The sequence below is a fragment of the Leptodactylus fuscus genome, chromosome 11 (genome assembly GCF_031893055.1).
Source record: "Leptodactylus fuscus isolate aLepFus1 chromosome 11, aLepFus1.hap2, whole genome shotgun sequence".
In the NCBI taxonomy this organism is placed as follows: domain Eukaryota; kingdom Metazoa; phylum Chordata; class Amphibia; order Anura; family Leptodactylidae; genus Leptodactylus; species Leptodactylus fuscus.
Window position 1 is genome coordinate 41349274 of NC_134275.1, and position 12569 is coordinate 41361842.

Here is a 12569-nt window from a genome sequence, read left to right on the forward strand (position 1 = left end):
TTGACATTGGTCTCTGTGTCACCAAGGTGGAGGCCTTGCTTGCCTCTGAGGACTATGGGAAGGACTTGGCATCTGTCAATAACCTACTGAAGAAACACCAACTGCTGGAAGCCGACATCTCTGCCCACGAGGTGAGCTGTAATCTAAATCTCTAGAAAATGGGGGGGCATCGGATGAACAGTGGGAGGCTCATGGTCCTTGTACTTGTCCTCCAGGATCGTCTGAAGGATCTGAATGGGCAAGCAGACAGCCTGATGACCAGCAGCGCCTTCGATACCTCCCAAGTGAAGGACAAGCGTGATGCCATCAATGACAGATTCCAACGCATTAAGAGCATGGCGTCTGCCCGCCGCAGCAGGCTCAACGAGTCCCATCGCCTTCATCAGTTCTTCAGGGACCTTGATGATGAGGAGTCCTGGATCAAGTAAGTGCTTACAAGTGTTGACTGAACTTAAGTTCCATGGCTAGGTTAAGGCACTCTACCAATGTCTCTTACAGAGGTGGCATTGTGTATTAAGGACATTTCGCATATCATTTGCAGGGAAAAGAAGCTTCTGGTTGGATCTGATGACTATGGCCGAGATCTCACTGGTGTGCAGAACCTGAGGAAGAAGCACAAGAGGTTGGAAGCAGAACTTGCAGCTCATGAGCCGGCCATCCAGGTAGGTGTACAGAGTGGTCTTTTCTATTTCACCCCTTGTGAAACTTAGTATGTCACAACAGCCAACTTATTAAGAGGTGGTCTTGGGTTTTTTTAGGGCGTACTGGACACTGGTAAGAAGCTGTCTGATGACAATACCATTGGGAAGGATGAGATTCAGCAGAGGTTGGCTCAGTTTGTGGAGCACTGGAAGGAACTGAAGCAGCAGGCATCAGCCCGGTGAGGACTCTAGATCCCGAACACTAACTCCAAATCCCTCCCATGTAGACTATGCACCACTGTACATTACTATACTACCATCTTGACACAGTTTGGTTGGGTTTACAGGGGTCAACGCCTGGAAGAGTCTCTGGAGTATCAACAGTTTGTTGCCAACGTGGAAGAAGAAGAAGCCTGGATTAATGAGAAGATGACTCTTGTGGCCAGCGAAGACTATGGTGATACTTTGGCTGCCATACAGGTGAGTTGGCCATACCTAATGTATAACCTGTCTTAAGGGACATATCCTCTGCTGTGAGAATAATCTTGCTATGCCTTTTTGGTTCCTAGGGATTGCTTAAAAAGCATGAGGCATTTGAGACAGACTTCACCGTCCATAAGGACAGAGTTCATGATGTCTGTGCCAACGGTGAAGACCTCATCCAGAAGGTAAGACTGTTGTGTTCAAGCAGAGTTGTGTCCAAGCAGCCATCTGTCCTCATAGCAAACTAAACCTTACAAATCTGGTTGTAGAACAATCACCATGTGGATAACATCACAGCAAAGATGCAAGGCCTTCGTGGAAAAGTGGCAGAACTGGAGAAGGCGGCTGCTCAACGCAAGGCTAAACTTGACGAGAACTCTGCCTTCCTTCAGTTCAATTGGAAAGCCGATGTGGTGGAATCATGGATCGGTGAGATTTCCAGCTGATGCCATATGGGTCATGCATTACACAGCTACATAGGGTATAACCTCTTGTATCTGCTCTGTAGGGGAGAAGGAGAACAGTCTGAAGACAGATGACTATGGCAGAGACCTGTCCTCTGTGCAGACCCTACTAACCAAGCAGGTAAGCACAGTCTTGGTGGACATGATCTGAGTTTTGTGGTACTAGCTGTCATATCGATGAACACATGTTATTTCCTTCTCTCAGGAAACCTTTGACGCCGGTCTCCAGGCATTCCAGCAAGAAGGCATCACCAACATCACCGCTCTGAAAGACCAGTTACTGGCAGCCAAGCATGTGCAGTCCAGAGCCATCGAGAGCCGCCATGCCTCGCTCATGAAGAGGTGGAACCAACTGCTGGACAACTCTGCAGCTCGAAAGAAGAAGCTTCTGGAGGCTCAGGAGCACTACAGAAAGGCAAGTCGATGTTCTATCTGGGCTGGGGAGTTAAATCTGGAAAAACTTACAAAAAGATCCTCTGTAGTTTCTATGGCAGCTTTGTCATCAAGTCTTTGGTTTCTTAGGTGGAAGACTTGTTCCTGACATTTGCGAAGAAAGCGTCTGCTTTCAACAGCTGGTTTGAGAACGCTGAAGAGGACCTGACTGACCCAGTCCGCTGTAATTCCTTGGAAGAAATCAAGGCGCTGCGTGAGGCACACGATGCATTCCGAAACTCCCTCAGCTCCGCGCAGACAGATTTCAACCAACTGGCCGAACTGGACCGACAAATCAAGGGTTATCGCGTGGCATCCAATCCTTATACTTGGTTCACCATGGAGGCTTTGGAGGAGACTTGGCGCAACCTGCAGAAGATCATAAAGGTAAAGGCGCCATCTTGAAACATGTAATGTGCTCCTTTGTAGTAATAGAGTCCGCGGAGACTCTAATGTTACTTCTGTCTTCAGGAACGTGAATTGGAGCTACAGAAGGAACAGAGAAGACAGGAAGAAAACGACAAACTGCGCCAAGAATTTGCCCAACATGCCAATGCATTCCACCAATGGATTCAGGAGACCAGGTTACTGACTCACCCCCTCCCCCGTTGTTTGCATTGTATTCTCCAGCTTGTATCCATGTCCTGTAGTTTTGTACTTCGCTGTAATCGGACATTTTGTGATGTATTGTATTTCTGTGATGCTTTTTTCACTTTTGTATGTTCTTTTTTCCCCGATCTGTCCGCTGCTACCTTCATTTGCCTCTCTCCATAGGACCTACCTACTGGACGGGTTAGTATTCTAAGATCTGTGTCGTGCACGAGATTTACTATGTGTATACGTGTGATCACTGTGGGGGTGTCTTTGGGGTCAGTGTGTACAGACGCTGAGGCGGGGAAAGTAAAGTTATCTATGAAGCTTCCTATGTGCAATGCTCCTTCTCTATGGAGATGCACATGCTGCCAGCTGGGATGTGTGGTTGTGTAATATACCATGTTGGGGGGAGTCATGCCATCTTACCAGAGCATTATATGAACAGTTCTTTTTTTTTTTTTTTTTTTTTATATTGATCTTCTTTTCTACTGCTTTGTGTGGATCGTCGCCATTGTCCCCATGTCAGTGTGTTGTGTGTGAGTGGTGAATTGACCATTGGGTCTCTCTTCTTTAGCATAGCCTATCGCAGAGTCATACGTGTGTATCAGTATGAAGTTGGGGATGATCTTTCTGGAAGGTTGCGTTTCCTCTTTTTCTCCTTTTTCCACTGGTTTTCTGTGGCACTCTGTGATGCTTTTCTATACTAACTCTCACTGCTGAGGACTGCTGCAATGGAGTGTTCACCGACCTGCACTGCTAGTCTGCAGGGTCCAGCCAAGCTTCATATCCTGAAATCTATTCATTCCCCCCAAGATAAATTGGTCTTTTAGGCTACACGTGCGCCATGGAATTGCTAGCACTAGTCTCTTCTTATCGTACATATTAGGTGACTGTTAACTAGTCCTGCCCACTGTCGAATGTGTATGGGGTGTCTCCCAACTACCCCTCCCCTACTTCTGATGGAAGAAGAGTCTGGCATCTTAAATTTAAACTTGCCCCATCTTTTGCTCTTAAAGAGGTTGTAGAAGAGCCTGTGTATTTTGCGTAATGATAGGATAAGTTATTAGTATCTGATCACAAACAGTAGTATACAATAGCTTTAATAGACCTGCTCCTGTTGAAGTGAATGGGAGCCAGGTTACAGTTCCAGACGCCACCACTAGAGTGTATGGAGACGTATGCTGTGTCAGCGGTCCAGGGGAATAGCAACTCTACTCTCATTCACTGGATAGGAGCAGTTCTGTATCCAGCCTCTTCTAAAGGGAACACTCACACTTGGTTAAGCCTTGTGTGCATGTGTATACAGGCGAAGAATAGTCAGTGAAAGAAAGATTATGAATGATAATCTGTTTTCCCTTAGCCCAAACAGCAGCACAACTGGGGTATTCCTGCCCCTATGAGCTGTTAGGACAGGTGGAATTTTTAATTACCTAACAGCTTTTGACCTCTATAAGAGGCCAGAAGACCTGCTCCTCCCTTGTGTTAGTAACAAGTATGATATACAGAGCAATCTATGCCAAGAGCTACACACACATACACAAAATCTGTACAATAGCACCTCTTAGGGAGGGAGCCTTGTGCTGCTGTTTGGGCTAAGGGAAAACAGATTATCATTCATAATCTTTCTTTCCCCCTACGCCCAACAGCAGCACAACTGGGGATTTAGCAAGTATTATCTCCCCTAGGGCGGGACCTCCTGGCAGGCTGATGCCAAGACGGAGTGCCCAAATGCTGTAGCATCGGCCGTACGCCAGTCCAATCTGTAGTGTTTGGCAAAAGTCAGCTGTGAGCTCCAAGAGGCTGCAGCACATATCTGCTCTAGAGAGAGGAACCGTGTCTCTGCCCATGATGTCGCCACTGATCGGGTGGCATGGGCTCGTAGGAAATCTGGAACAGGAAGATTCTGAGCCCGTAGGGAACAGCTGATAGCTTCTCTGATCCATCTAGACAGGGTTACCTTTGATGCTTTAGCGCCTCTATTGTGGCCAAACACATTAACCAGAAGATTCTCTGATCTTCGGAACGGTGCTGTACGATCCAGGTAGATACGTAGTGCTCTTACCAGATCCAGTGTGTGTAGCTTCTCCTCCTGCTCAGTGGCAGGGGAGGGAAAGAACCCCGGTAGGGTGATCACTTGATTGGTGTTCTGAAGTGTGGGTACCTTCGGCAAGAATCCTGTGACGAACCTTAGCTGTACTCTGTCAGGAAAGAAAGTTATGAAAGGTTCGGAGGCTGCTAGAGCCTGCAATTCGCCAACCCTCTTGACGGAGGTTATTGCCAACAGAAAGGTCACTTTAAATGACAGGTACTTCCAGTCCACTTCAGATAATGGTTCGAAGGGGGGGGCGCACATAGCCCTTGTAGAACCGCGGCCAGGTCCCACCTGGGGACAGGGGGCCGTACCTGGGGGCGGAGCCTGGCAGCCCCCCTAAGGAACTGTTTGACAAGAGGATCTTGTGATAACCGTGTCTCCAGGAGAGCAGATAGAGCTGACACTTGAACCTTGAGGGTGGCAGGTGCTAGTCCTCTCTCCAAGCCGTTCTGTAAGAACTCTAGGACTGCATCTCTGTCTGGATCGCGGTGGCTGCCTGTACACCAATCTCGGAATATCCGGGCGATCCTTTGGTAGCTCTGATTGGTTGCCTCTGCTCTTGAATGGGCTAAGGTACTTAGCACTCCCTGGGACAATCCTCTGTCTGCGCGTATGGCGCGGTTAGCCTCCAGGCAGTGAGGTTGAATTTGTCTAGGCCCAGGCACGGCCGACTGTTCAGTGACACCAGGTTCCTGACTGGTGGAAGCCTCCAGTAGTTCCCCCGACTCATAAGGATAAGGTCGGTGAACCATGCCCTTTTTGGCCAGAACGGCATGATCACTATTGCCGAAGTTTGGTCCTGCCTGAGTTTTGCCAATACCTTCGGTATCATCGGGATGGGAGGGAACACGTATGCCAGTTCGAACCTCCATGGTATTGACAGGGCATCCACAGCCAAAGGGTTGTCTTCCCGGTACAGGGAGCAAAACCTTTCTACTTTGGCATTGTGTTGGGTGGCCATCAGATCCACCTCGGGGAGACCCCACCTCCTGGTCAGGTAGTGGAAGATGTCCTGGTTCAGGGACCATTCGCCTGCGGTCGGCCGGCCTCTGCTGAGTTGATCCGCTAGGATGTTCAGGCGGCCCTGGATATGTACCGCGGCCAGCTGGGAGAGGTTTCGTTCTGCCCAGGAGAAGATCAGGTTGGTGACTTGCATGAGCGAGGGGGACCTGGTTCCACCCTGCTTGTTGATCTAGTGGACTGTTGTCAGATTGTCTGATCTTACTTTGACCGCTTTCCCTCGTAGAAGTGGTGCAAATGACAGAAGGGCTCGATGAACTGCGGTAAGCTCGCGCCAGTTGGATGAGTGCGTCCTCTCCCGCTGATTCCATGTACCTTGAACCGGGGTCTCCCCCAGATGAGCTCCCCAGCCTGTGAGGGAGGCATCTGTAGTCAACAGGGTCCAGGCGGGCTGGACCGAGGACTTCCCATCTCGCAGATGGGTCCACCAGGGCAAGGTTTGCCGGGTGCTGATGGTTAACTGGATTGGCTTCTGTAAACCTGAAGGACTGTGATTCCAGACTCTCAAGATCTCGTTCTGTAGAGGGCGCATATGCCATAGGGCCCAAGGAACTGCATCTAGGGCAGCGGACATCAATCCGAGGACCTTCATCGCCATCCTGATGGTGACCTTCCGTGTGGAAGACAAATGATGTGCCGCCCGAGCAATTTTCCTTTTGCGAGGAGAGGGTAGAGAGACCGTCATGTTGAGAGAGTCTAGAATAAGTCCCAGGAACTGAACTCGTGTTGATGGCACCATCACTGACTTCTGCCAGTTTACCAGCCACCCCAGCTTGTCTAGTAGAGCTACGACGGTCTGCACCTGCGTAGTAAGAACCTCCTTTGAATGAGCCTTCAGAAGCCAGTCGTCCAGGTACGGGACTATGAATATGCCTTGAAGGCGCAGGGCGGCAGCGACCGGAGCTATGACCTTTGTGAAGGTGTGGGGGGCGGAGGATATGCCGAACGGGAGGGCTGCGAACTGGAAGTGCGCCTCTTTCCCCTGTATGTCTACGGCAATCCTTAGGAACTTTCGGTGTGCCAGAAAGATGGGTACGTGGAGGTAGGCGTCCTTCAGGTCCAGAGTGACGAAGTGATCTCCAGGGTGCATGAAAGGTAGTACTGACCTTATGGTTTCCATGCGAAACCGCAGCCTGCGGATGAAGTGATTCAGATACCTGAGATCGATGATCATACGCCACTCGCCTGATGGCTTGGGGACCAAGAAGACTGGAGAGTAGACGCCTGTGCCTTGTTCTGCGCGAGGAACCATCTCTAGCGCGGCCTTGTCCACGTACTCCTGAATCAATCTCTCCAGATGAAGTTGTTTGGGGCCCTGAAGAGGGCGGGTTCTTACCATCTTCTCTGGCGGCTGGGAAACAAAATTAATTTTATAACCTTCCTGGATCATCTGGATGACCCAGGGGTCCCGAATATTCTGCCGCCAGGCCTCCACATAATGGGAAAGCCGACCGCCCACCCCAGGGGAGGGGGGGGGGAGTGTACTGAGAGGGAATTAGAAGGGGGCATTCTTACGGCCACGAGATGAGCCCCGACCTCTTCCTTTCCCGGATCGCCGCTGGCCTCTGGTGCCTCTTCGAGTGCCTCTTCCTCGAAAGCAGGTACTCCGACCTTCAAGGGGCTGTGGCAGGTTCTTGCTCTTAGAGTCGGCCCAGCCTTCCATGATGTGGTCGAGCTCCCTTCCGAACAGCCGTCCGGGCTCAAAGGGGAGACCACAGAGGCTATTTTTGGAAGTAAGCCTTCCAGGGCTTCAGCCATAGGGGTCGGTGAGCCATAGTAGCCAGTGCCATGGATCTAGCCGCCAGACGGGTCTGAAAATGGGTAGCTTCTGTCAGGTGATCCACCAACAGCGTGATGTCGGACACTGCCGCGAGGAGATCATCACGATCCACGCCGGAATCGATGTCCTTGGCCAGGGATGACAGTTCTGCGCGTAAGCCAGTTGTTACCTCATTCGCGACCATGCCCAAAGAGGCCTGGGCAGAGGCGGACGAATATACACGCCTCAAAGATCCTTCGACTCGGCGATCCATGGGGTCCCTGAGGCCCGAGCCGTCCTCTGATGGAAGGATGGAGCGCCTTGATAACTTGGCCACGGCGACGTCCACCTTTGGCGGGGGACCCCACGCCTTTAGTTGACTCTCAGAGACGGGAAAAAGTGCCTTGAAGCGTGTGGATGGCGCAAAGGATCTCTCCGGGTGCCTCCATTCGCCCTCCATCAGGCGGAGCATCTCCGAAGAGGGCCTGAAGGTACGAGACCTACGGCTAGAGCCTTCCCCGCCTTCCCGGTCTCTGATTCTTAGGGTCTTGAATACTCTGGACATTTTGTCCAGGGGAAAAATCTCCTTCTCCTCCTCCGTACTAGAAGACGACTCCACATCCCTGAGGCGCAGCTTTTCCAGAGGCGGCAGGGACAATTCGCAATCCAGCCGTGGCCTCTTGGCCAGGGAGACGGCTTCCATTCTTTTCATGGAGTCCTGGACGTACCCCTTCACCCAGGACACCATCTCTCGCATGGGAGTTGTTTCAACAGAGGGGGCCCTGCACCCCTGACAGAAGCGATATTGGGAGTCATCAGGCAGCGGCACTCTACAAGAAGCGCACGCCAGATGCTTCCTTTTGGAAGTAGCCTTCCTTCTAGGCGGAACAGTGGAGGAAGAAGAAGACATTCTTAGTCAATGAAGACAGTTCTCCAGCACAGAAATTGACCAGGGAGCTTCACCAACTGATGTGCTTGCAACCGGAGCGACAAGCACTAACTGAAGCTCTAAGGGGAGTTAAATAGGCCAGGGGGTGGGGTTTTGCCCGGAGCCCCGCCCAAGGGGTAGGGGGTACAACGGAGCCAGAATCTCCTGAAAAAAAAGGGGAGGGGAGAAGACAGGGGGAGGGGGATCTGACCCAGGTATGGTCCCCAGGACCGGGGGACCCCCCTCCCGAACTACCGTGCAATGCTCGTGTCTAGGGGTTGTTCTCTTCCCGTCCGCCGCAAGACCCGCGCACTGCACATGTGCGGCGGACCCTGTTAGACGGCGGACCGGAGGAACCTAAGAAAGGTTCCTAGGTCTAGCGTTCCTAGGGGAAAGCCACGACCCGGCGCGCCAGCCGGACAGGAGCGTGCACGAGCCGGCAGGGTCCCCGCCAGGAGAAGGGGACCTCTGCTGAAAAAAGAGGATGTCCAGAAAAAGATCTTCTGCTGTCAGGTACCGGTGGGGGAGAGTAGTGGACCCCTATAGGAGGTCAGAACATCTGCTCCCCCCCTGACCACCTGTCCTGTCCCACAGGACAGAAAAAAACACAAGGGAGGAGCAGGTCTTCCGGCCTCTTATAGAGGTCAAAAGCTGTTAGGTAATTAAAAATTCCACCTGTCCTAACAGCTCATAGGGGCAGGAATACCCCAGTTGTGCTGCTGTTGGGCGTAGGGGGAAACCGCTAACTTATCTGGTCATCTTTAAAGGGGTTGTACAGGATTAGAAAAACATGGCTGCTTTCTTTCAAAAACAGCACCACACCTGTCCATGTCTAATATTGCAGCTCCTCTCCATTCCCTTTAATGAAGCCCAGTTGCAGTACCAGACATAACCTGTGTACAGATGTGGTGCTGTTTTTGGAAGAAAGCAGCAAAGTATTTCTATACCTGGACAACCCCATTAAAGCAAATGCTTAGTGCTCACAGTGGCAGTGAAATATCAGGTGGTCATTGCTGGCCTCAAAACTTTCTGTAAGTGAGGAAGGGGTTAACATGGAAACCCTAACCTTTTTAGCTTTCCATCCTCCATGATCCCCCTCCACTATAGTCATGATATGCACAGCCTGCTGTGGCCTCTTAACACCACATATTATTGCACGGACTGGTCTTGTAGACAGGCATCGGCACCCACCACTGGTCTGGTAGTCATTCACACTATGATTGGCTGGCATCATGTCTGTGTATGGCAGGAGGGCTACTGAGTACATTTTGGTTTTTGGCCCCCTAGTGCCGCTGACTAACCTGCAGTGTGGCTGATCTATAGAGAGGCTTTGATGGTGTTTGGGCACCTTTGGCTCTTCTACACTGGTCAGGTGTGTGGTGGCAGAGCAGCGCTTGGCATGGATCTGATCATGTGCTCTGCTGACCTTACCATTGACATGACGCACAGTCCGTTCATATCCCTATGTGCCATGTTAATGGTAAGGCGTCACTATGAGACCCACTTCTCCCACCACCACCACATACGCTCACTGATCCTTATCTCGTGCAGGTCTTGTATGGTCGAAGAGTCTGGAACGCTGGAGTCTCAGTTGGAGGCCACAAAGGTGTGTGAAGCACTTGCCCCTCATTGCTTTGGCTCTATATTTGGCTTCTAGTTTTTGGTCTGACCTGGTTGTTTTATTTTACTTCCCCAGAGAAAACATCAAGAGATCCGTGCAATGAGAAGCCAGTTGAAGAAGATAGAGGACCTCGGGGCCGCCATGGAGGAAGCTCTGATCCTCGACAACAAATACACAGAACACAGTACGGTGGGGCTGGCACAGCAGTGGGACCAATTGGATCAGCTGGGCATGAGGATGCAACACAACCTGGAACAGCAGATCCAAGCCAGGTGAGGGGGGGAGGTACTTGCCATCAGTAATTAGGAATGGCGGGGCCCTGTGGCAAACTTTTGACAGTGTGAATGTAGCCTTAGCCTGGAGCCACTTAGAATGCAGGGCTGCTGGTATTTCATTGATGATCGCCTTCTTTCTCTTCCTTAGAAATACAACAGGCGTAACAGAAGAAGCTCTCAAAGAATTCAGCATGATGTTCAAGTGAGTAGCTCCACATCACAGTCAATGGAAATCTTCAATCTTAGCAACTTCATTTCCTAAAATGACACCTCCTTCCCATTATTCAGGCACTTCGACAAGGATAAGTCCGGCCGTCTCAACCACCAGGAATTCAAGTCTTGCCTTCGGTCCCTTGGGTATGATCTTCCAATGGTGGAAGAAGGAGAACCCGACCCAGAGTTTGAGAATATCTTAGACATTGTAGATCCCAACAGGTAAGGTCCTCATATCTGGTCCATGGCTGCTTGGTTCTAAGGATGATGATCCCTACTCACAGCCATTGTGTTGTCTTTTTACAGAGATGGCCACGTATCCCTACAGGAGTACATGGCCTTCATGATCAGCAGGGAAACAGAGAACGTCAAGTCCAGTGAGGAGATAGAAAGTGCATTCCGAGCGCTCAGCACCGAGCAGAAACCGTACGTCACAAAGGAAGAACTATACCAGGTGAGGACATGAGCGGCTGCCATTACTGTATGGACACACATCACCTAGGCCTCTGAGGGTGGAGGACTTACAGATGGGCCTAGATATGTGGCACAGAAATACACCCATATAAAGCTTGTGTGAATCTGGCCTTAGGCTGAAGCCCCACATTGCAGAAATGCAGCTTCTTTTGTTGCGGTTTTTTTGAGCCAAATCTAGGAGTGACTAAAAAAGAAATGAGAAATATATCGGAAGCTCTTACACTTTTACCTTCTGCTCAATCCATTCCTGACTTTGGCTCAAAAAACTGCAAAAAAAAAAAAAGCTGTGTTTCCGCAACATGAGGCTTCAGCCTTAGAGGCAAAGGTCTAGATTTACTATTAGTAAGAGTCTGTAGTAAATCTGTTGGATTTTCAGAGACTGATGCTGGATCTTTACACTGTGTAGCCCACATTTATACGCCTCATTTATATCCTAACCACAATAGCAAATCTGCGCCAAAGTCCATTAGACTGGTTAATTCTGTGGTGATACATCATTAGACTTAATGACGTGTGGTCAGGACATGCCATCTCAGCATGAAAGAGGCGCACAGCCAGTTAAAGAGGTTTTCTGAGAGTGTAATATATATAACCTATCCTTAGTATGTGATCAGTGGAGCTCTGTTACCTAGGAGCCGGAGCTGTGGTGCTGCTTACACTTCATAGGCCAGTGACATTACATGGCCTGTCTGCAGCTTTGTTCTATGCAAGTGAATGGAGATGAGCTGCAATTCCAAGCCCAGCCACTGTACTGCGCTGTCAACATTGTTGTCTTTTCAAGCTGCTGATCAGTGGGGGGGGTGGGCGTAGGACTCTCCACTTACCTGATATTAATGAGCTATTTCCTGGAAAATCCCTTTAAGCTTTATGTCAGATGGGTGTGCTCATCTGTAGAGGTTTCCAGGACCACAGTAATATTCTGTGAGTGTGGAGAACGGCAGCCTGCACAGCCCAGCCCTACGGGTAATGGGTATAGACCGATAGTCTCAGCTCCTTATTACAGAAGCCCCATCGTTCTGTATCCTGCAGCTTTCCTCTCTTTGTACACTTTGCAGCCTGGTATTGAGCCATCCTCTAACCTCAATGTTATTCCTTTGCAGAACCTCACACGTGAACAGGCAGACTACTGCATCTCACACATGAAACCATACATGGACAGTAAGGGCCGGGAGCTGCCCTCCGCATACGACTATGTGGAATTCACACGCTCGCTATTCGTGAACTGACGTAGCAGAATTAAAGCCCTTGCTTGTGCCTGCTGACTTTGGCTGTGCATGTCCTGTCGCTGCGGTCCGTGTGCCCTCATTGTGTTGTCAATGTTTTAGCTTTTGGATTTAGCCATCTGAAGAAGCAATATGAGCAGTGTGCTTTAATAAACGCTAGTTATCAATGTGTCTTGTCTTCACTGTGGGACAGAGCACTACACATCATATCTCTTCTATGAACAGCGCCACCCCTGTCTTGGGATTGTGTGTGGTACTGCAGAGTAACTGCAGTACCACACATCTGTGAACAGGAGTGGTGTTATTTCTTAAAAAATCCTGTATAATTCTCAAAAGCCTGAAGTGTCCCA

General features: G+C 50.2%; 1 protein-coding gene across 4 annotated transcripts in view; it reads left to right on the forward strand.

Moving 5' to 3' along the window:
• SPTAN1 (spectrin alpha, non-erythrocytic 1) overlaps positions 1-12386 on the forward strand; it is a 44516-nt gene extending 32130 nt beyond the window's left edge. For 3 of the 4 annotated variants that reach the window (XM_075260785.1, XM_075260786.1, XM_075260788.1), the window contains 18 exons: positions 27-131; positions 216-424; positions 542-662; positions 759-880; positions 989-1121; positions 1211-1309; positions 1394-1553; positions 1633-1709; positions 1794-2003; positions 2111-2407; positions 2492-2604; positions 2795-2812; positions 9965-10019; positions 10110-10306; positions 10458-10511; positions 10598-10744; positions 10829-10976; positions 12097-12386. In XM_075260785.1, the coding sequence (XP_075116886.1) occupies positions 27-131; positions 216-424; positions 542-662; positions 759-880; positions 989-1121; positions 1211-1309; positions 1394-1553; positions 1633-1709; positions 1794-2003; positions 2111-2407; positions 2492-2604; positions 2795-2812; positions 9965-10019; positions 10110-10306; positions 10458-10511; positions 10598-10744; positions 10829-10976; positions 12097-12222 (2391 nt within the window). In that variant the 3' untranslated portion in view covers positions 12223-12386. Of the gene's footprint in view, positions 1-26; positions 132-215; positions 425-541; positions 663-758; positions 881-988; positions 1122-1210; positions 1310-1393; positions 1554-1632; positions 1710-1793; positions 2004-2110; positions 2408-2491; positions 2605-2794; positions 2813-3188; positions 3252-9964; positions 10020-10109; positions 10307-10457; positions 10512-10597; positions 10745-10828; positions 10977-12096 lie in introns of all 4 variants that reach the window. The other variant, XM_075260789.1, reaches the window with a different exon arrangement.
• Positions 12387-12569: the final 183 nt, after the last annotated feature.